This window comes from Sparus aurata, chromosome 3 (genome assembly GCF_900880675.1).
Source record: "Sparus aurata chromosome 3, fSpaAur1.1, whole genome shotgun sequence".
Lineage (NCBI taxonomy): Eukaryota > Metazoa > Chordata > Actinopteri > Spariformes > Sparidae > Sparus > Sparus aurata.
This window is the reverse complement of record NC_044189.1, coordinates 17,629,831-17,651,780: the sequence shown is the minus strand read 5'-3', so window position 1 is coordinate 17,651,780 and position 21,950 is coordinate 17,629,831. Positions and strand designations below refer to the sequence as shown.

At 41.9% G+C, this 21,950-nt stretch overlaps 1 protein-coding gene across 7 annotated transcripts in view; it reads left to right on the top strand.

The window, feature by feature from the left end:
• The window catches only part of gabbr1b (gamma-aminobutyric acid (GABA) B receptor, 1b), a 133,570-nt gene extending 111,620 nt beyond the window's left edge, over positions 1 to 21,950 (top strand). For 5 of the 7 annotated variants that reach the window (XM_030411982.1, XM_030411984.1, XM_030411980.1 and 2 more), the window contains 6 exons: positions 2,096 to 2,206; positions 3,306 to 3,399; positions 3,937 to 4,064; positions 14,274 to 14,402; positions 14,903 to 15,046; positions 16,734 to 21,950. In XM_030411982.1, coding sequence (XP_030267842.1) covers positions 2,096 to 2,206; positions 3,306 to 3,399; positions 3,937 to 4,064; positions 14,274 to 14,402; positions 14,903 to 15,046; positions 16,734 to 17,021 — 894 coding nt within the window. In that variant the 3' untranslated portion in view covers positions 17,022 to 21,950. The remainder of the gene's footprint in view (positions 1 to 2,095; positions 2,207 to 3,305; positions 3,400 to 3,936; positions 4,065 to 14,273; positions 14,403 to 14,902; positions 15,047 to 16,733) is intronic. The other 2 variants (XM_030411979.1, XM_030411981.1) reach the window with 2 other exon arrangements.

Below are 21,950 nucleotides of genomic sequence, written 5' to 3'. Positions count from 1 at the left end.
TCTGCCTTTTCAAGGGCCAATATTCAATTTCTTTCCGCCTCTGATCCGCCAGTGGATGTAGCAACAGAGACGTAACAGAAGTGAATCGTCGGTTTGAAAGTGTAAGTTGGCAGGGCGAACAGGGTTCTGACACTCTGATGGCATTCACAGTTTGACAACTAAACCGATCCTTTACTGGATATCGCTCAAAATAGACTTCAGCCCACAAAGCAATGTAACAGGACCAAACAACAATTATGTGGAATCAGGTAGTGTCTAATTGATACGTGGAAAAGTGTCTGTCCTGCTACCGCATCTTTGTTATATTTCCACCCGAAAAAGGGTGTCTGTCCATGGCATCGAAAGCCATGGACAGCGGCTTTCTGTCCATGGCTTAGAATCTTGGGTAGGTAGGTTTCGGCAGCAATGCCCGCTAACTGCTCCTACAGAAACCTCTCCATTGCCTCGCCTCCTCTTCATCAGCTAGTCTCACTTGTGCTGAACTGCTTTGCTAATTCTGGCACTTATTTTAGATGTAGTCCTGTCTTTAGATGAAAATGCTTTTTAGTTTTGGTCTCATTTTACTTTTTTATAGTTTTAGTCTAATTTACACGACAAAAATCTATTTTGAGCTCATTATTTTGTTCCCTCTGGGTCATGTCATTCCTAGCCATAACATCAAGTTCAACTGTTATTCTGATGACACTCAGTTTTATGTTCCAGTTTAAATCTCTAACTCCAGTTATCTAGCTCCCCTTAAGGCCTGCCTAGCGGATATGCACTGTTGGATGTTCCAGAACCTCTTAAGACTAAAAACACAGCTAAATCAGAGATTCTGCTATTTGGTCTACTTATTCTAGATCCCAGATTGTCTGGCTCAGCCTCAGGTGTGAAACTTTTTGCAAAAACCTTGGTGTTATTTGACTTTATGTTGATGCTCAAGTAAAAAAGGTTGTTCAGTCTTGCTACCTGCATTTGAGAAACCTTTCCAAAATAAGATCCTTCCTATGTAGTCAAGATCTCAATAAAGTTTAATGCACATTTTTTGTTTTTGCTTTGATTACTGCAATGCCCTTTACTCTGGTCTCATCCAAAGCTCATTAGATCGCTTTCAGCCGGTTCAGCAGCCCGACATCTTACTGGTATTGTATGGTTTTAGCAGCACATCACTGGCTGCAAGTTAGATTTAGAATTGATTTTAGAATTTTAAAGCTCTTCACCTAGCCCACTGAGCTCCTACTCACATAGGTGCAAGGTAACTTGAGGTCCTCTGAAATGGCTAGTTGTTGGGTAAGACCCCACTCAGACAGAAAGATACACATCGGGTGTTCTGATGAAATCACCAGTCCTCCCATTAATCTTAATGGAACTAGTGTGCTCAGGCTGTGGCAGGGCAGACATAAGCGTGCTGTAACATAACGCAGCTGGCTGCTATGAAAAAAGTTGATATAGCATCAACACAAGAGAAACACAACTTGAAATCACATTGCAGAACACAATTTCCTCAAGGTACTCAGAATCTTGTTCCACTATTCCCTCCACATTTAGGATTTGGTCTTTGGAATGCTTCTTAAAAAGGACTAGCATTCCTGGAGACAAGTCCATAGGAATAAGTCAGACATAAAGAGCCTATTTAAAGAGATGGAGAGTAAATGAACCGTAGGATGAGGATAACTCATGTAGCCGTAGCTGTGATTGTGTGGATGAAAAGTGTAGATCTGTGTTGGTTAGATCCTACTGCTGCCTTTGCATCTTTTTCTGTTTTTGCTCCGTTTGAAAAACCAGAAAGCTCTGATCTTGTGAAAGTGATAGTGTTGGACCTGTTCTCACAAAACTTTCCTTTCTTTAATGCTGAATACTGAAGGAAGACCTTCTCTATTTATTGACTGCGGCAATGAGTGTGGCCTCTTTGTTTTTTATTTCCTGTCATGGCCCAGAGCTTTGAGGGCAGATTGAATTCAGTTAGTGAAGGATCATTGTTTTCTCTTCCAGCTTAGGCTAGTCTATTTCTGGGTTCATAAATCCCTCCCTCACAAAATCAGAAAAAGAGGATTTGTGTCGTTTTGCTGATCCCTCTCCGTGCTGCTCTAGTGACCACCACCCCCGTGTTTCCCAGCAGCACCTGGAGCCATGGAAACTCTACGCTACTGTTGGTGTTCTGCTCAGCATTGACATCCTCTCCCTGATGATATGGCAGATTGTGGATCCTTTACATATTACAGTGGAGGTATGATCATTCCGAATACTTAATGTCTTTTAGAATCCAATGCATATGAGGTGAACCTTATACCGTATCTGCCACTGTATTTGTTGAGTCTGAATACTGAAATAATTTAATCGAAGTGAAATTTCTGTTTCCATTTGACAAAAAGTGACACTCCATCAGTGTTGAATTTGATCGTGACCTTAATATCGAAAGTCAAATCCATCAATTTCATGTTTTAAAATGCATAAAAACTGCCAAAGTTTGAATAATAGCTCTGGTTAAATAATTGACATTTTACTAAACATTGAAACACATGAAATGGAACCATATCATTTAGCACACCTTTCATGAACATAATCTATTATGGCTTTTGTAGACGTCTGAATCATTCTGAAAATAACAATGAAAGACGGACATTTCTATTTCATTTTTGATTCATCATTTAGTCTAGTAAACATCACACAATAGTGCCCATCAACATGAAAAATGTAAAATAACAATCTTCAAATGTTTCCAGTGAACCTTTTGCATTATACACAATAAATTACTTCAGTGGCTAGAATGGCACTTAATAGGGCACGCACCTGCGCCAAGGTCCAACAGTCCCCTTTAATTCAATCAAGCCTAATCCAATATCAAACCAGATAGCCTTGTACCACCAACCATTACTGCTTAACCTTAATTAAGGGTTACCAGATTTGTAACAGCCAACCACAAGGATGACAAAAAAAGTGAGATGGAATCATAATCTGTATTGTGTTATGGATTTCTTTTAGTAGAATCCATATCCTATTGTATTCACTCCTAAATACCAGCCGTCTAAATATGCCTGATTTGTTAAATAAAGAACAATGTATTTATTCCTTAAGAAATGAATGAAAATGTTCCTGGATTCATCCCTTTATCTGAATCGGTACCAAAAGTTATTGGGGTATTTTCCGGGCCAAGACCTATCCTCCATCCGAGTTTGGTGGCATCCGTTCTTTAGTTTTTGTGTAATCCTGGAGGCAAACCAACCAATACACAAACGGACACGGGTTTTTAACTCAATGTTTGGTTTTGAAGATTATGTGTGTTGCTGTTTTTCTCCTATGTGTTCATGTTGTATGTGTATATGCAGAAATTCACCAGAGAAGCTCCCAAAGGAGACCTGGATGTTTTGATCCAGCCTTTACTGGAGCACTGTAGCTCAGAAAAGATGAACACCTGGCTGGGTAAGTGGATACCAACCAACTCCCGCATCTCTATTTCATGTCATTATATCTCCATTGCCATACAAGTCCTTCTGCATGTGTTAGGCGATACATAGTTTGAAGGACCAGCAGCAGGTTAGTGGTCTATCTAACTAAACAGAGTAGCTGCTCTGGAACGTTTCATCGTACCACCTTTTACCAAATTTGAACTCAATGGACTTTGGTGAGACAGTTCTGTCAACTAGTGGTTTCCAAAGTTAACAGTGGAGTTTGCATAACAGGCTTCAGTTCAGGTGAACAACAGATGAGAACAGAGTCATGCAAATTCTTTCAGAAGTCCTGCCTTCCTGCATTTCCTGTGAAACCAAACTAGCCATTGGTTTTAATGAGGTTCATTACCAAATAGAGAAAACAGCTAAAGTGAAAAATAAGGCACACAAGTGTCTGCCTGGAAGTTGAACTCAGTCTACTGTATATGTGGTAGATGTTATTGTCCTGTACGAAATTGGCAGCAGTACAAAACATTCCTCAGGGCTGCCGTCTTGTGTCTCCGTGTAGGTGTGGTGTATGGCTACAAAGGCCTACTGCTGCTGCTCGGCATCTTCCTGGCCTATGAGACCAAGTCCATCTCTACAGAGAAGATCAATGACCACAGAGCTGTCGGCATGGCCATCTATAATGTTGCTGTGAGTTCAGTTTTATGGTCTATGTGTGTGTGCATGTGTGTCTGTGTTTGTGTGTGTGTCTGTGTGTGTGTGTGCGTGTGTGTGTGTGTGTGTGTGTGTGTGTGCTTGTGTGTGCCTTTCACAATTGAAATATTTGAAAAGATGGACGTGTGTTGGAGAGACATCTCGCAAAACAATGTTGATTACTCTCAGCTTGTCAACCTTAAACATGTGGCTATGTCACAATATCCCACTGCAAGCTGCAATGAGAGGTTTTAGAGGATCACCACATATATTAGTTATAATGTCATAATAGTGTTTATTCATAAATAACATACAAAAACATTAGTGATTCACATAAAAAGAGCGATGACAAAGATAACACTCAACGTATTATGTGATTGGTAATAGCACAGAGACTTGAGTCTTGAACCCTCAGATCAGGAGTTGGTCCTTGGGTGCTGTATGCTGGCTGTCCACTGCCCCTCTGGGATAGGTTAAATCTAGAGAACCAGTTGGATGTATGTGATGAATGAAGATTCTTCTTTTTCTTCTTCTAGAAGTTTAACAACAACATTCCTTAAGCTGGAGGCTAATAGTGTTTTCATTTTATACTGTAATATACATTGTCTGAGGGTTTAATGCAACTTAATGCACTGGCCTTTAACAAACCCCAATGTAAACGTTGTAAATGTTCATGCATGAGGTAATGTTTAAAGTTTTATTCACATTGGGCTCTATCTTAACGATCTGAAAGGCAAGTATCAAACGCAAAGCGCAAGTAGCTTTGTGGGCGGATCTCAGGCGCTGTTGCTATTATGCCGGCGGGATAAATGACTCTTGCGCCTGACGCAAATCTAAAATGTGTTGGTCTGAAGTAGCTACATTAGTCATAGGTGTGGTTTGGGCGTAACGTGCAATAAACCAATCAGAGCGTCATCTCACATTCCCTTTAAAAGCAGGCGCGCTTGTTCCATGGCGGATTGCTATTATAATGGCGAATTTGCCAGGCGATTTTGCCAGGCGCACGCCAGGAGCGGTTCACAGCCGAGGAGACTGACGTTCTCGTCAGGGCTGTAAAAGACCGAGAAGTGGCATTGTATGGGGATGGGAGAAATCCATCCAAATTAGCTTTGGTTAAACGGGCGTGGGAGGAAATTGCCACAATTGTTTCTACGGCTGGCATCCCCAGGACATCGCACCGGGCCTCGGGAGCAGCGCGCACGGGCCGAGCAGTGCGCAACGGCCAGCTGATGAGGGAGCAGCGCAAACACTAAGGTGCAGAGGATCCAGACCCACTACACGCCGTGGCAGCATTGTCAGACCGGACCGCACTGTCCGGGATGCGGCAAGGTATTAATGCCCGTCTTGACCGGGTTGCGATGTTGCCTCGCATCGCCTCAAGTCTCCAAAAGCACCACCTGCTCCTGTTGTGCCCCTTCCTCCTCCTCCCCCAACTCCATCTCCGTCCACCCGCTCCACTAGGAGCACATCGCGCATTGCCACTCCCGGACCCTCACGGCTACGGCGGGCGCGTCGCATATCAGAGGGAAACAGAATTAGTTCTTCTGTTTAAATCTTTTCAACTTTTTTTTGTATGGTTTTCAAAAACGGGAACTGCTTCCTTGTAGATGAGAGAAGCAAAGTGTATGCACGTTGAGCACACACTACATTATGGCCAAGCATGCGCCCTTAAAATAGCATCTTAATAAACGTCACTGACTTTAGACTAGGTTTTTCCTGGTCTGTTGCGCAATTGTTTTCTGAAACAGCAAGATAGCACCAGGGAACGTTTGCGCTGGAACACGCCTCCTCTTTTCGCTGAACCGCCCCGGGAGCGCAAAGTCATTCCCTAATTTAAGGACGTGCGTCTGTGGAGGGAAAATTCCAATGTGCGCCGAATGCAAAATAGGAATTACACAAGCGCCAGTGTACAAAGTCAATTGCGCTTAGTGCAAGATAGAGCCCATTGTGTTTCATCCTGTTTGCTGACTTCCTTCCTCACTCTCTGGGCTCTATTTAAAATCATCTGTAGCACTTGGTCTGCTTTAAGTCCATTTTGCTAGTTAAATGTCAGATAATCTGCGCACTAGTGAAGCACACAGTGCAAAGGGGTGGTATTTGGACTCCTCATTAGCCTTGGCTGTGTTTTGGATGTAACCTGAATTAAACCAATCAGGGTGTCATCTCCTTTAAGAGCCAGGTGTGCCGGGACCTGGATTATTTAATCAGTGGCAGTCATCTTCACTGAGAGAAAGCGATGTGGTCTCTGCCTCTGCCGTCTCATAATCATCTGTCCCATTAACACCTCTGTTTGACTGCATATGAAAAAATACACTGATATTAGACTGAGGAGGAGGAGGAGGAGGAGGAGGAGGAGCGCTGCTGCATGTCCCTCTGTGTGAAATAGTGTTCAGGCAATCATTCTGATCGACAGCACCAGTTAGTATTTTATGTTAGTGGATCTTCTGTTCTTCTACACATCGAAAGGTCACACACACCAGATTGATGCAATAAAACTGTTGTGTGAGTGGATTGAAGCAGCTGTCCTGATGAGATCCTGTCTAAAAAGATTTATTTCAGAAGATACGAGTTTGATTCTGTTTCCTCTTCAGCTTTTAGTAAAAGTGCCACGATATTTGCTACAGTGACATTACTGCATTCATGGAAATGTTGGTGTGATAAATAATGGAAAGCAGCCTCTCAAATCATAAAAACATGGCGCCGTCAATTTCCGCTGCTTTGATATAGCAATCCACCATCAGCGTGCCTGACCACGCCTCACTTTAAGACTAACACGCCCAGGGGAGCACAGATGGGTGCGAGTACACTTGCTATTTACACAACATGGGCACTGGGCATGAAAATGACAACTGTGTCGGTCTGAAACTAGCAATGACACTTGTGCTGCGCTGCTTTTTCTCCCAAAAGTTGTGACAGGGGACCAAATGAAACTCACAGTTACCTTGAGTAAATTCCAGAGATCTCTGGTTCGAACATTGTTGAAAACATTTAGGAGAATGTAAGAACGCAACTATATACAACAAAAGTTTAGCCATTTTTAGAAGTTTTAATCCAGAAATGTTACCTATTGTATTTGTAAGTTGGGCTTCATGCAGTTTGAATTAATGTTGAGTTTCTCACTGTTTATCTAACACTGTTTCGACGATAATCATGGAGTAATTCCGTTAAATAAACATCAATTTATACGTTGACTTTCAGCATTCAAAGAATCTCTGTGAGGGGACTAACAGAAGCATTCATTCAATTGTATGGAACAAACCACAACTACAGGACACTGATTGTACTAAAGAGCGAATCTAGTGGCAAAATGTCTGTGTGGACTGAGCTCTACACCCGGGCAGCCTGTCATTATAACTACTGTATATGCTCACCATCTGAAAAGGCTGATTAGACTGTGTGGTTGTGGCTGTAGCTGTTGGCAGCCAGACTAATGTGTCTGTCAGTAGTGCGCCTTCCTGCAGGCTCCGTGTTAGGCTGCAGACTTGGTCTTTCAGTTCCAATCCTTCAACGACGCGGCCTCTCTCAGCAGCACTTTGACTTTTTCTTTGACTTCTCCTCTTTCATTTCATGCTCTGCCGAGGAAGCTCCCCTATCCTTGGTAGTGGGGCTCCTGTGATGTGTCCTCATCATCGGGAATTAAGTCACATGTCTAAATTCCTCACTGCTGAGCCGTTTTTGCTTCTGTGAATTTTTTATTCCCGCATTTCACCTATATGCACCTAGCAACGTGAAATGTGAGCGTCCGCTGTTGAATTGTTCCTGTTTACAGACACATAGGAGAGGATGGAGAGAGATAGGGCTGTGTTTTACCTCTAATGTTAGGCTCTCATTTGCATTGTGGATGCTTCATACTAAGGCCAATTAACACACCTGCAAGTAAAGCGTATAAGCAGAAAAGAGAGGACTTCTTCTTCTTCTTCTTCTTCTTCTTAACCCTAACCCTTAGAAACTAACCTTATGTTATTTTTGCACTGTCATGCACTACAGAGTAAAGCAAATAAACAGAGATATATGCTTTAGATACTAAAGTTGTGTGTTTTCTCACCACTGACGCTTTATCCAGAACTTTCACACACCTGTCAGTAAATCATTACGCATATAAACGAGGAACTTTGCGCCTACCTGAACATTTCAGCTCAGCTCATTTCAGCTAGTATGGAATCAAGCGTCGGGTAAATGTCCTCACTGAAGCAGGGAACGTGAACACAGATTCATGACTATCTCTCACAGGAGGGAGACAAAACTGTCCTGCATCTTCACGCGAGTGCTGCACAGAAACGTTGCAGCTAACGCAGTCATTTGATAATAATATACAGCTCTGTGAAATAAAACAATTGGAAGGTAGACTGTTTTCTTCATCATGGAGGCCTGTATTCTGTGTGCGAGGGCCACCGTGACGCTCAGCAGCTTTCAAACAAGGACAGCTGATGGATCCACAAAAAATTATTAGTGACAATTAGGACAGGGTGGTCATAGATGAACATTGTTTTGTTTTTTCAGCTCTGAAAATGATGTTAAATTGAAGTAAATTGGCCATGTTTGTGCGTGACATCTGTCAGACATTAGCTAAAACCTTGTTTATCAAATCACATAGACATATCCCAAGAGGACAGGGGGATCAGGACCCACCCATCCTGTAAAAAGTCATTTGTCCCTTGTCCCAGTACACCAGTCTCTCCAGTTGCAATATAGTTTTTCTCTTAGCAGGCAGGGCAAGAGAGTAAAAAATGTTAGAGAATATATATATATATATATATATATATATATATATATATATATATATATATATATATATATATATATATATATATATATATATATATATATATATATATATATATATATCCTTTATGCACTGAGTTTTCTTGTTATTTTAAGGCCAACATAAATGCAGGCTCAATATATTTGTGACAAGCCTAAACTGGCACATGATATTAGCTGTTTGATTTTTCAGTCGGGCATCAATGTTCAGTTTCACTGCTGCTAACGTTGCTTTTGTGTTCTACCTGTCTAATAGTACAGGCAGGCATGGTGTGACTGTGAGCAGGTTTCTGAAGGATTTCCATCAGTCCATTGTGAATCATTCCGACATTCTCCCCTCAAGTGTTCTTCAGACACATCACTGCTCTCTCTGTGTCTACAATTGGCCGGGCCTGTCCGCTCTGTTCTGCAGCCAGATAAAGTAGTCCGTTGATCATCTTTTCTAATGTGTGTTCAAGAACAAGAAGTGCTTTCACTGCAGCCACAGTTTAGTCACAAAAAGCGTTTGAAAGACAAGTGAGGCATCTGTTGCTGATTTGAAATGCCACTCTCTTGCCAGCCAGTCACACACACACACACACACACACACACACACACACACACACACACACACACACACACACACACACACACAGAGAAAGTGTTTTAATCAGCAACATCTCTCGTGTGGCAGATTTTGTGATTTTCGTGCCCGTCGCTGCATTTTAATTCATCTCAGAGGATTATCCATTATGCACTGAACCCAATTTAAGCCTAAACTGAGTGCGTGAAATGTAAATTGGTACAGGAAAGAATTTCATGTGTTTATGGCTGTGTTTCCTCTCTTCCTCCTTCTTTGGTCTCATATTTCATGGGCCTGTCAGATGCCACACTGTCTGAAAACAACTTAATTTGGTCCTAGAACTGCTGTATGCCCTTTGAGCAAGGCACCAAACCCCAAACTGCTCAGATCTCTCGAAGTATGTTTTAGGATTTGGGTGAACCAAGACAAGGCAGCACAGTTCTGTAGTCCATCTGTCCTCAGGTTTGTGGACATTGGATGTTGAGTTCACCAACAATTAACACACAATCAAAGTCAGCAGAGATAAGAGACAGTAGGAAGGTCATCAAAAAAATCCATACAGTATTGAAGTGGCCTGTAGATGTTAAGAAATATAGCCCCGAGAAGATGAGTTTAACTGAAGAGCCACATATTCAAAATAAGTAAAAATTCCAAAAAACTCAATAAACAGAGTACTAATACCTCCTCCTTCTTTATACATTCTAGTCTCACTTCTGAAAGAGAAGTTTGGTGTTTTCAGTGTGAACAGCTATTGTCACTGCACAGTTATCTTGGTCTAACCGAGTTTCAGTTAAAACCATGAAAGGAAGATTGTGTTTGATGATAAAATCATGTATTAGAAAAGCTTTTCCTGCCAGAGACCTGATGTTTGATAGAGCGAAACCAAGAGAGTCAAAACCAGCTGTGCGATTTTTCGCGACAGTTTGTGGCCGACGAGGACTGGGAGCTAAATTTAATAGATTTCGACAGGCACTTGTTTCTCAGCAAACTCACCATTTTATTGTTACCTGTAAACACAGGAATTGAGGACGCTACCTGAACTCCAAGGGGCCCCGGCTTTTCTCGCATTGACTATATGGACAGGATGTGCTTTGATGATAGAGATTTAGGGGAGAGAATATGGGATTTGGATGTGGTGGGAGCTTTTTCATGTCTGTCGTATCAGAGGGTTGGGTGGGGTTTACAGGAGAGGGCAGAGGGTTGGGTGGGGTTTCGGGGAGCTGGAGAGTGGAAGTTCCCTCTTATTGAGAATTGGGGGGGGGGGCAAGATGGCGGCGTTGAAGACTCCTGGCACAGCTGTCTGTCCGAAGCTTATCTCAGGCATAGTAGTAGTTCTCCTCCCGAGGGCTGTCTTATCAGTTGTTTTGGTTTGCCTCGCCTGTTGTCCTTAGAAGGAGGAACTGATTTGTGGTACACAGAGTAAATTATGTTGGCGGTTAACAGCCTTACTCCTGACTTGGTCAAAATCCATCTGTCTTAAAGAGGTGTCTGCGTTCCTAGTAAATGTTAAAATTGTCGATCAAGTTCACTGTTTAAGCGGCACATGTGGGTTGGAGCCCTCTGTTCAGCATTAACGACCTGCTGAATCCTCTCATCCCTTCTTCTGGACAGTCGGTAGAGGGCCACTGACAAACGCCACAGTATCGAGAGACCTGACCTTGCTCAACAGATCAATAAATTCTTGTTTCAGTACTTGAGATTGTTGCCGCACAACATCAGAGGACCCTGTGTGTTTAAAATAGATTTTGCTGTTGGATGTTTTGCAACAATGTCCAGAATTGTTTCGGAGATGTAAGAGACCATATTGTTGATAAAACAGGGTACTTTGGTGCTGTTTACCTCCTTCACAATGCCATCACCCACAATCATTGTTTGAGGCCCAGTCATGAGCTCTCTCTGCCCTTTACTTCTAGAATTGGTCTCATATTTTTCATGTTTTTTCCTGGTGTTTTTCAGGTCGCGGAACGGAGAGATTGCGAGGTCTTGTTCGTAAGGTGTATTTTTGTTATTTGGGTCCATTTGCTCTTACTCTCTGTTTTCGCTGCTGTCCGCGGCTGTTTCCTCCTCTATATGGGGGTTGAGGATGCACTCCTTTCAGAGGACAGTGCAGGCCAACCAGTTGCATCACAAATCTCAGGGCGCTGGGCTCTGCCTGTTACTCATTCTCCCACATCCGAGGGAGACGATTTATCTTTGGGCTTTGCACTAAGAGTGTTCCAGCAAGGACAAATATTCGTGGGTTCATTATCCAGTGCACAGTACTCCTGTTTTGTTGTAGCATTGTAATTAGCCGTGTGTTAGCAGGCTCTTGTCTACTGTTCTGATTCCATGGATCTCCATTTAATTATGCTCCCTGTGGTTTCTAAATATTCAGGAGTTGCTGCCTGTAATCGCTCACTGAAAAAATAACAGTTGAAAAAAGGCGAGCAGAAAAGCATCTGCACCCAAGCAGACACAGGAATTCAATCCTGATGTTGAATTTGATGTTGGTCCTCAGGTAAAGGTAGAGACGTGTACAGAGACATTTTTGTTCAGTTTATTAATGTACTTATCCGGATCAGACACCATCTGCCACCAGGTTAACATTCCCATTCTGTATCTCTCGGTGGGATCACAAAGTATTACATTAATGTGAAACTCCATTAAGAACTCCAATACGTTCTTTGTTGGCTTTTATTAAGATTTGTCAAAGAAGTCAGCAAATTGTCTGCATATGCGTAATAGTCTGTGTCTGTGATGTCAATGGTAATGGTAATGTAGAGTGTCAACATGTTACAGCACCCTTAAACTTTGATCACTTCAGTTTAGATGTCTTCCAGTGGAAGACAGTCTGCTTATAGATGCTGGGATAGGTTTCAATAAATTTCCATTTAGCAGATGCTCAGAAGATCAGAGAAGTGGCTGAACCGGTCTCTTATCTTTCTGAAAACCTCTTATATCAGATGTCTCATTGCTCTGTTAATTCCTCTGTAAATATTAGCTGCTAACGCTATTTGAAAAACAATGTCAAGTTTTTTTTTTTAATCTACAAAATAATAAAATTCAGATGAGTGAGTTGCAAGTTTATTTAAAGTGACTCTACGAGGAACTTTTTTTAGTGTTTTTGAAACTCTTGATTCCTCTTACGATGAGTGGCTGTGGCTCGGTGGTAGAACCAGCGTATTGTTGTCAGAAGGTCACTGGTTAGAGTCCCCTCATCTGCATGTCCAAATGACCTTGGGCAAGATACTGAACCCAAATCTTCTCCTGATGTGCTGGTCGGCACCTTGCATGGCAGCCACCGCCATCAGTGTACGAATTACTGTAATTGGCTTTTGATAAAGCATCTGCTAAGTGCCCTTAAATAGTAAATGTAAAAATGTTAATGACTTGTAACAGCAAACGAGACCATCAGCGAAATGGTGCTCGGGTCCGATCACATATAAAAATCACGTGTAAATACATCACCTCAACGCGATCCATCCTGCAGTCTCTCTGAAATTCTTCTCCAAAACAAGTGCACACGCTGCATGTTAGAGACTTTAGCTACTTTTGTTGTGCCCGTACCGTTGTGCCGACGAGGCCTCTGGTGTGATTGTATCTCTTTGAGCGGCTTTGTAATCCATCCTCCAACTGCAGTGTCTTTGTGGAGAATTTGAAAAATAAATCCATAACGATAAATCCAACTCCGAGTGTCTGTTGTGATTGTTAATCCATTTTTCTGTGTTGGAGACAGTTATTTTATCTCAGTTGACTCAAGGCTTGTCTGGATCTGAGTCTGTTTTCCCCTTTTACTTTAGCAGCGGCACTGTATATTTCATTAGCCTGATGATTAGACCAAGTAGTTTGTTTCACTTCATTCATTTCGTTCTACATAATGATCACTAGAGCCTATATCTGTTGCGGAATGTATTTTTCGATGTGTATCTCATCAGTCAGCAGTGTCCCATCATCATCATGAATTCCCTTGCTACTTACCATTCTTCATCCAATCTACAAAGCTCTGATTGTCCAATTTGTTTCTCACAAAAACAGGCCTATTTGAATCTCTGAACAAACGGGGATCCAGAGATGAATCAAACTGATGTATTAAAGCGAAACTTTCCCTGTAAGTTGTTTCTGTGAAGGCTGTCGGCTGAGTGGGATCAGTCTGCCTCCAGGTGAATGACAGTTGTTATCTCTCACCCAGGAATCCCCGGTGCACAGAAATGCTATTTGTTCCAGTGGGTTGCTGAAATGAATTGGATGAGTTGTGTGCGGGGCGGAGAGCAGGATTGTGTACGTGTCGCTGTGTGTACTTGTAATGACACAGCTAGTGTCGGCCTGCTGCTTTCATTCGTCTGCCCGGGTTGGATTTTTCAGCTTTTTACACACCGATGACTGACTGTTGATCAATATGTATTGATTTTAAACCCTCACCTGCACCTTTCTCATTTTTCATTTGATGTAGCACACAGTCTGTGCCCCTCACTCCTCCACCCTCTCATATTCTCTTGCGCACTCCCTCCAAGTCATCTCCCTCTGTCGTCTTGCTCTGATTTGTTCTGTATCTCCTCTTACTGCCACTTCTCTTTCACTGCCATTGTCTTTCTGATTCTAATTAAATTCTGTTGGTATGACAGATATGAAACCTGTGTTGCCACAGAGACCCTGCATATCACAATTATATCACGAGCAGCACTGGGGGAAAAAAAACGTGCAATTCATTAATTGATAATTAGATAAATTAGGTAGTTTGCAGTCTTGCTGATAGCATTGATTGATCTGTTTCCTGGATTAAACTAAAAAGGTCAGAAATTAACCTTTTTTTATTGAAAGGGATGCTCAAAATATTCTGTGTTAAACGCTGAAAATTAGCATTTTTTACTTTCAACCTCATTGCGACCTTTCCACTGTTTCCTCAGGTGCTGTGTATGATCACAGCTCCGGTGACCATGATCCTGTCCTCTCAGCAGGACGCCTCCTTTGCCTTCGCCTCCTTGGCCATCGTCTTCTCAGTCTACATCACCCTTGTGGTCCTGTTTGTCCCCAAGGTAAAGCGGAGGACTGTCCTCCTCTCACCGTCTCCTCTCTGCAGATTATAGCAGCAATGTAAGTGTCAGATGTAATGAATTGCCTTTCGTCAGGGGAATCGCCTGGGCTGGTATGACATGTCCCACAGTGACCTATAAATTGGCCCTGTCCTGCTGTGTCAGCATCAATACCTGCCCAAGGCTTCAACATGTCTGCTGTCACCAGGCAGATCTGTGCCTGCGTGCGTTCACCTGTTCATAACTACATGGAGATACTCTGGATACTCAGTTTGAGCTTCGCATATTTTGCTCGGAGAGGAGAGTCTATTGTCATACATTATATTGTCAAAAACTGTGTGGAAACCCAAATATTACACCCACATTTGATAGTTGAATGTTTGATTCCGGTAGCATGGACCTGGCTGCATGGTTCTGTTCCCATTGAGCCAGAAGACCTCAAATTATAAATACGGTCCAAAACTGACCTTTTATAGCAAAATGAACATGTGCATGTTTCGTAGATGCGACGTCTGATCACGCGGGGCGAGTGGCAGTCAGATGCCCAGGAGACCATGAAAACCGGCTCGTCCACCAACAACAACGATGAGGAGAAGTCCAGACAGCTGGAGAGAGAGAACAAGGAGCTACAGAAGATCATCCAGGAGGTCAGCTGGCCGCTTTCTACCTGAAACACCATTTTTAATCATAATTTTCTTTATTTTATATTAACCAGTAAAAGGCTTGTTGGGATTTAAAAATCTTGATCTTGAGTTTTAAAATATAACTTTTCCAAAATAGTGAAAAGCCAAACAGACACATGTCAACTTACTCAAATGTTCCAAATGTCCCAGCAGCTTTCAACCTCATCTCACAGACTTGCTCAGTAGATGGAGTTTTGGGTGCAGTGTGCTAGCATATATTAGGTATTACAGTCACAGGACGTTGGCATATTATCTAAGCGTATGGCTTCTCACATGCTTCTGCTTGCACTTGTGTTGCTGGCCGAGCCTCCACAGGGGGTCTGGTCCAGCTGATCTGTGGTAGGACGTGAGTCTGTCCCGGTGTGTGAGAGAGGTATCAGCACGTTCCCATAGTCACAGAAAAGTGCATGCTGTTTTTACAGTGGTCAGCTATAGTAAGTGTGTAGAAGAGGTCGAGCAATTAATCGACTTGGCCCATTAATCGACAACTATTGGACCTTCTACAAACTATTTTTACCGGCTGAACTTGGCCCTGATAGCTGCAGATGGCTGCACAGCCTCCACCGACCACACGGAGGAGTACGTCACCATCTAAGCTTAATGTCTCGTTTTTCAGTCTAGACTAAGAGAGAGAACGTTGCATGAGAGATTTTTTTTTCATAAAGTATATGACCACTCCATGAAATACCTTCCACACATAACTCTGGCCATGGGGTTAGAAATATGGGCGACCGTTAAAGGCTGTTAAAGGCCGTTAAAGTGTGGCATTCAAGTCGTATCTAGTCTCACATAGCCAGACCCCTGTCACCTGACCATTTTTCAGTTTATCTAGTCCCAAATATATAATCCAACATCCTTACTTTGTCCACGACAGTGACAGGACACACCATTACGTTACTTCATACCGTACCAGCCGTACCAATGTGGTGTTGTCTCTTCCAAATAATCCAGCCACGTAACCATCCATCCAGTCATTCAGTTAAATCACACACTTTAGGATCCTTCCTTAACCCAGGAATATGCACAATATGCAAGAGTGCAACTAACAATGTAACGGGACAGAACAGAAGTAACCCTGGCCAGTTCAGCCACAGTCAGCTCATCATCCATTGTAAAGAGAACAGATTCCAACAATGTAATCCACTAAAATTGTCTTGCACCTGCAGACTGTTTTCATGATAACTACCCAAAACAGCCTGAAACTCAGCTGGAGCACACAGTTTTCCCGTGTCATTAAGTCATTAAGCATTACCTACGTGTTTGGCCTGTAGCCTCCCATTGCTTAACCCAAGATGGCGCCACTGCTCAGCTGTCAGCACACCTCTCTACACGCAAGTCATGTAGCGACTTCATCTCCATGAAAACTTAGCCATCTCCATCCACTGGGGAAGACTGTGAGATGTCAAACTAAGATCCATAAGAAGCAAAACGTTGAGGGTATTTTTGGTTTTGTGTGTGTGTGTTTGTTTGTGTGTGTGTGTGTGTGTGTGTGTGTGTGTGTGTATGTGTGTGTGCGGTGGGTGGGTGTGTTTCCTAGTCAATTCCTGTTAACTTTCAAATGAGCCATACATAAGCTAACTCTGAAACAGTGTTAGAGGACCTGTCCCCGAGTAATGCATTGCTGAACATCGCCTCCAATTTGTTCCTTTAGAAAGAGGAGCGTGTATCGGAGCTGAGGAACCAGCTGTCTGAGCGGCAGGCCCTGCGATCGAGGAGAAGAGCGTCCACCATCACCAATCAGAACCACAGCTCCCCCCCGCTCGCCATCTTTCAGAGTGACCCCAGGTCTCTGGCTCCTCCTCCAGGGTACCCCGCCCCCACCTCTGACCCCCACCCCATTGCCCAATCCTTCCCCAACTCGTCCAGCCTCTATCAACCGGATAGCAAGATCAGCAGAAATAATTGCCACACTAGCCGGCTGCAGCTGCTTTACAAGTGAGACGGTGATGATCATCGGAGGGCTCACAGCAATGACATCCATAGCTACATAGAGATGGAATATTAAATCAGTCAAGAGGCTGACTCTGAAGCTCATTCCCACCAATCAGCAGAGGCCAGAGGACAACTGGTGGAAAGGTTAATCTTGCAAAAATCTTCAGCGAGCATTTACATTCCAACTTGTTTCCAGCTCATCTGTGGTATTTTCAACTTGTTCATAATACAGTTTTGCATTTGTGCCATCTACAGTTTGAAAAATCTATCAGAACTGACCAATTTCTGAGCCCTGGCCCCCTTAGCTACCGTTGCTAACCTATAAAGCTTTCCACTGAAACACTGGAAACAATGCAGGGTGAGGTTTATCAAATCAAAATTATTTATTTATTAGTTTCTGAAATAAAAAGGTTCTTTCCTTCAGACAAAAAGAGGACACAATAGTAATTAATCAGGGGTAGGGCTTAGTGAAGGGTCAACTAGGGACCAAGATTATTATGGCAAAACATCAGTCACATGTGTACTTGACAATAATGCCTCCTGATATGTTAGATAGTGCTATGTACTGTATCAAGAGGCTGGACAAAAGGGCATAATTCATGATAAATGATACAGTACCTTTGTCATTTTTTGGTTTATTGATATTAGTTTTTGACATTGTCTCTGTTCAAAGAGACTGCAGAGTCGTTGTACATAGTTGTGTTTGATAAATGCTAAACCCCCACACTGTGGATGAACTCAGTCCTGCTGATTCAGGGTTGAAAACGAAAAGTCAGCTGCTTGTCATCTGCCAGGTATTTACCATATCATGTGTTGTGAGCAACAGTCTGAAGAGCCGAAGGAGCTTTACATGGGGCTAGAGGCAGAAATCCAAATACCTTTACCTGTTCAATGTTAGGCTGCAGCTCGGTGTTTTCATTGTTCAGTGAACAAGACAGGGTAGGCATGTAACATATAACTGTTTTGAAGTTCTCCAGGAGCTGAACTGTTTTAATGTCTGAATGAATTAAGGGGTGGTGTATGTTGCAACATATTTAAGAGATTTGTTTCTGGTTGAGAAAAGTAGCCTTAGATTTGTCCTTGGACCTCATCTTAAGATGGTTTTCAAGCATGTGTTTACGTTTAATTCTTGAAAGATGCTGAGCTTAAAAAACCTTACTGTGGCAGATTTTAAGAATCCTGTTTGTAGCTCACACATCTGTGATCTGTAAATCTCGAAAATCAACTTACACTGACAGTTCCTGTCTTGTGATGTCCCCTCATTGAATGCAGCACAAATGAGGGTTGAGTCAGGAATAGCCAGGACCAAATGTGGAAATCAAACTTTTTGGGAAGACTAGATCAAAGCGATCGTCGAGGAGACTGCTGCCGGACAACGTATTATTCAGTGGACTACATGGTGAGGTGAACAAACAAAGGCAAACACACAGCTTGGGAGGGTGTTGCTGCTGCACATCATTCTTGAGGCTCGTGCACAGTTCACCAAAACACATGGTTTTCTACTTAAGTCATACTTTAATTCAAAACTGACCATAATTCAGTTTTTTTCATAAATGAGGCCCCAGCTGTGTAATTTGAATATGCTGAATCCGAATTTGAAATTCATGACTTTAGATTATGTATGAGGTTCACATGCAGTTTACTATATATATTTTATGCTTGTATGCAGGTCTTGAAATTTGAGATTGAAATTTTGTTTTTTAAACCCGCATTTCATATTCGGTTCCTCTATTTCAGTTTCATCTGTGTGTGACGGCGTTTTTAGGGACTGAGGTGAAAACAAAGCTGATTCAACGTGCCGTTTCAAAGCCTTTGACCATCAAAATCTTTCCGACTATTATCTCACGGTCATCTCAGGTTTGACTTTTTTTTTTTTTTACATTTTGGCAAATTCTGTCAGGAATTTGTGAGTCGTGAGAATTCTGTTCAGACAGTGAAAAAAGAATAGGAGTATTATCAACATAGATATAGAAGTCACTGTTGTTAAGCAAGTCTGGCCTAACAGGAGCATGCAATAGACATGGGACAGAAAATTCAATTGAACTGTAATTACTCAAAATCTGAAATATACTTTAAATTCAGTTCAAATGAAATAGAAAATTAAATTGAACACCACAGTATGGACTCATTCTTTTCATGATTCACAAGCAGTTATTCGCTGATTTTCAGTTCTTATTTCAGATGTAGGCTAGCAGGAAAAATTCTACTGTAAAACAACTTTAGGTTTTTTTTTTTTTAACAACCCACACATTTCCTACAAAGTTATGAAAAAGTGCAGATATTATCGTGTTATTCTTTCACCCAAAACCACCGGGCTGTCATCAGACTCCCCCTTTAAATGCCGCTGCAGTGTTTCACTACTTGCTTTCACTGTTCTGCTTTTTTTTTGGTCTCGCTCACAAATACCAAAGCCTTTCTGTGGGGTTGCCAAAAAGGAAGTTACTAACAGTTTCACCAAAAAGGGTTTTTGGGGAAATGAAATTAGAGCACGTGTCTGACATCTGTATAGCTAATAATAGCTAAGTTAAAAACAGAGATAAGAGCATGGGCCTTTTTTTTATTTCTTAGTGTGTGTCTGAGCGTTATGTTTCTGTGAATCACAAAAGAAATAGGTCTCACAGACTCTACTGAGATAACTATGTAGTACTTTTAAAAAAAAGTTCCAAACTGCTGTTCACACCTTAAGTAGGGCAAAACACTGAAAGACAGAGTGTGAGAGGACATCATCATCAGTATCGCTGGAGCAGTTTAATGAGGAAAGAAAACAGGCAGACAAAAGCAAGTCAAGTCTTAAAGTCAGATTTATGGGGGCAAAGAGGATCACCTCAGATGTAATTGAGCTGGAGAAGGTTGCCTGAAATCCAACTTTTAATCTCTGCTAGACGATTATGTAGGGTGGTTTAATAATTTTTTTCTATTGGCAGATGAAGTTTATTCAGTATCATCCAGAGGGAGCAGGTCGAGGGAGACAGTGATAAGCCCAGGGGGGATGTCATAGTGGACAGAAGCCAGGGAAGACACAAATTGAACAGAAACTGTACTAATGGACGAATGTCTTCCACTTAAATAAGAGTTGAAGGACAATACTTCAGATGCCTATGCTGTCCTCCAGACAATTTAAGTGGACTGTGTGATCAATGGTGTTGAAGTTGATGAAGGTTCTCAGTTGCAGGCTTTTAAACTCCACACAGAGTTTAAAAGCCTGCAAACTCTACTCCAGTTAATCCTGAACAGGATTCTGGGATTGTGACTGTTGATGGACATCAGAGAGGAGGAATGTTTCCCTCCAGCATCTTAATTTAATTCCTTTAGGAGGTCTGATGGAATACCTGTAATGTAGTGGATCCCAGCTTGTGTTAAATTAGCGAAAGCGTGTTCGTTATGAAACGTAAGGGGTTGTGATCGTCTTTAGCACTGCTCAGGTGAGACTCGTGTTATTATCAGTGGGTTTGTGGGGGAAAGGTTGCCAAACTCAAAAGCATTCATACACTCAAACACTGATCAAGTCTTTGGCAGAAACTTCAACGTAAGCTGTTGTTCCATTAAAAAAAAAAAAAAAAAAAAATATATATATATATATATATATATATATATATTAAGATATAGAAATAAAATAAAGCAAGTCTCGCTCACACTGCAGAAGTACAGTATTTCAGCACTGAAATGAAGATTTGGTGCTTGGAAGACAGAATATATATCAGCAGCAGTAACCTGAGTAACCAAGATTCTGTTGCTGCATTGCCTGTTTCTCCGTTTGACTGTATGAGATTATCAGTCATATTCTGTACATGTTTTTAAAATGCAGTCTAAACCAAACCCTGCCCAACTCGCCGTACAACAACTAGCTGGAACTTTAAGTGGCCCACACAGAGCAGTGCATTCTGGTTGGTCGGGTTTAGTCAGAGCCAATAACTCTGCCCTTCCCTGATAATATTTGCTCCTTTCTGCAGTCTTATTTTATTACACTCATGCAGTGAAAGAGAAAAGACATGTTCTGGTATTGCTGCCCTCTTTATCCAATCAGAACAGAGGACCCCAGGAAGGGAACTGGCAGAAAGCAGGATCTTTCTGTTTGTTGCTTCATCTCACAAATACCACTTTGCATTTATGTGGTGACATAGAGAGGAGGAGGATTGCTTACTGCAAGATGCACAGGAAGCTAGCTAAAAGGATGACGCTTGCAGCAGTGCTGAGTAAGAAACCATGATTTTGTGATTTGACCCATTTAGAGATCTGTCGTTTCCATCGTATCCCCTTTCTACATGACATTGACACGGCATGGTCTCTCTGATAAGACATGATCGCATTATCGCTTGACAACCTATTTTTTCATTTCACCAACATAACATAAAATGATATGAAAAAAAAAACAATCATTGAGGTTCCAACTTTTATTTTGATTTTGCTCATAAGCAACAGTGTCACTGTCTAAAACGCTTGCAACAAACATATAGCGTGATCTCTGTTCCCGAGGTATAGACCCAGTCGTGACTTCCAGTCTCATGTGCTGTCTGTGTGGTAGCACATCTTGTTCCATTAGCGTGATGACTAAAGTTCTGATAAGTCCTTTTGAATTGACTAATAACTACAGTATGAGGTGCAGATATATATACGAACCATGAGGACATTGTGCAGTGCTACTGCCACACTGACCACATGTAAATATCTTCTGTATTTTTGTCTTGAATGATGCATTTCAATTGTTGAGTCTGTAAAGCAATGGAGATATACGTGATGTTGATACACATGCGAATATGCACACTGACTGTAAATAATGATGATGTAAATAATGATGATATTGAACTTTGCATATACAAACTGTATTTCATGTGGTATACAGTATTCAAGCTATATTTCTATATGCTGTGATATCTGACGTCAGAGACTATTTGACATGTAGGAAGGAAATTAAAACTTGATGTTTTTCTCAAAGTGT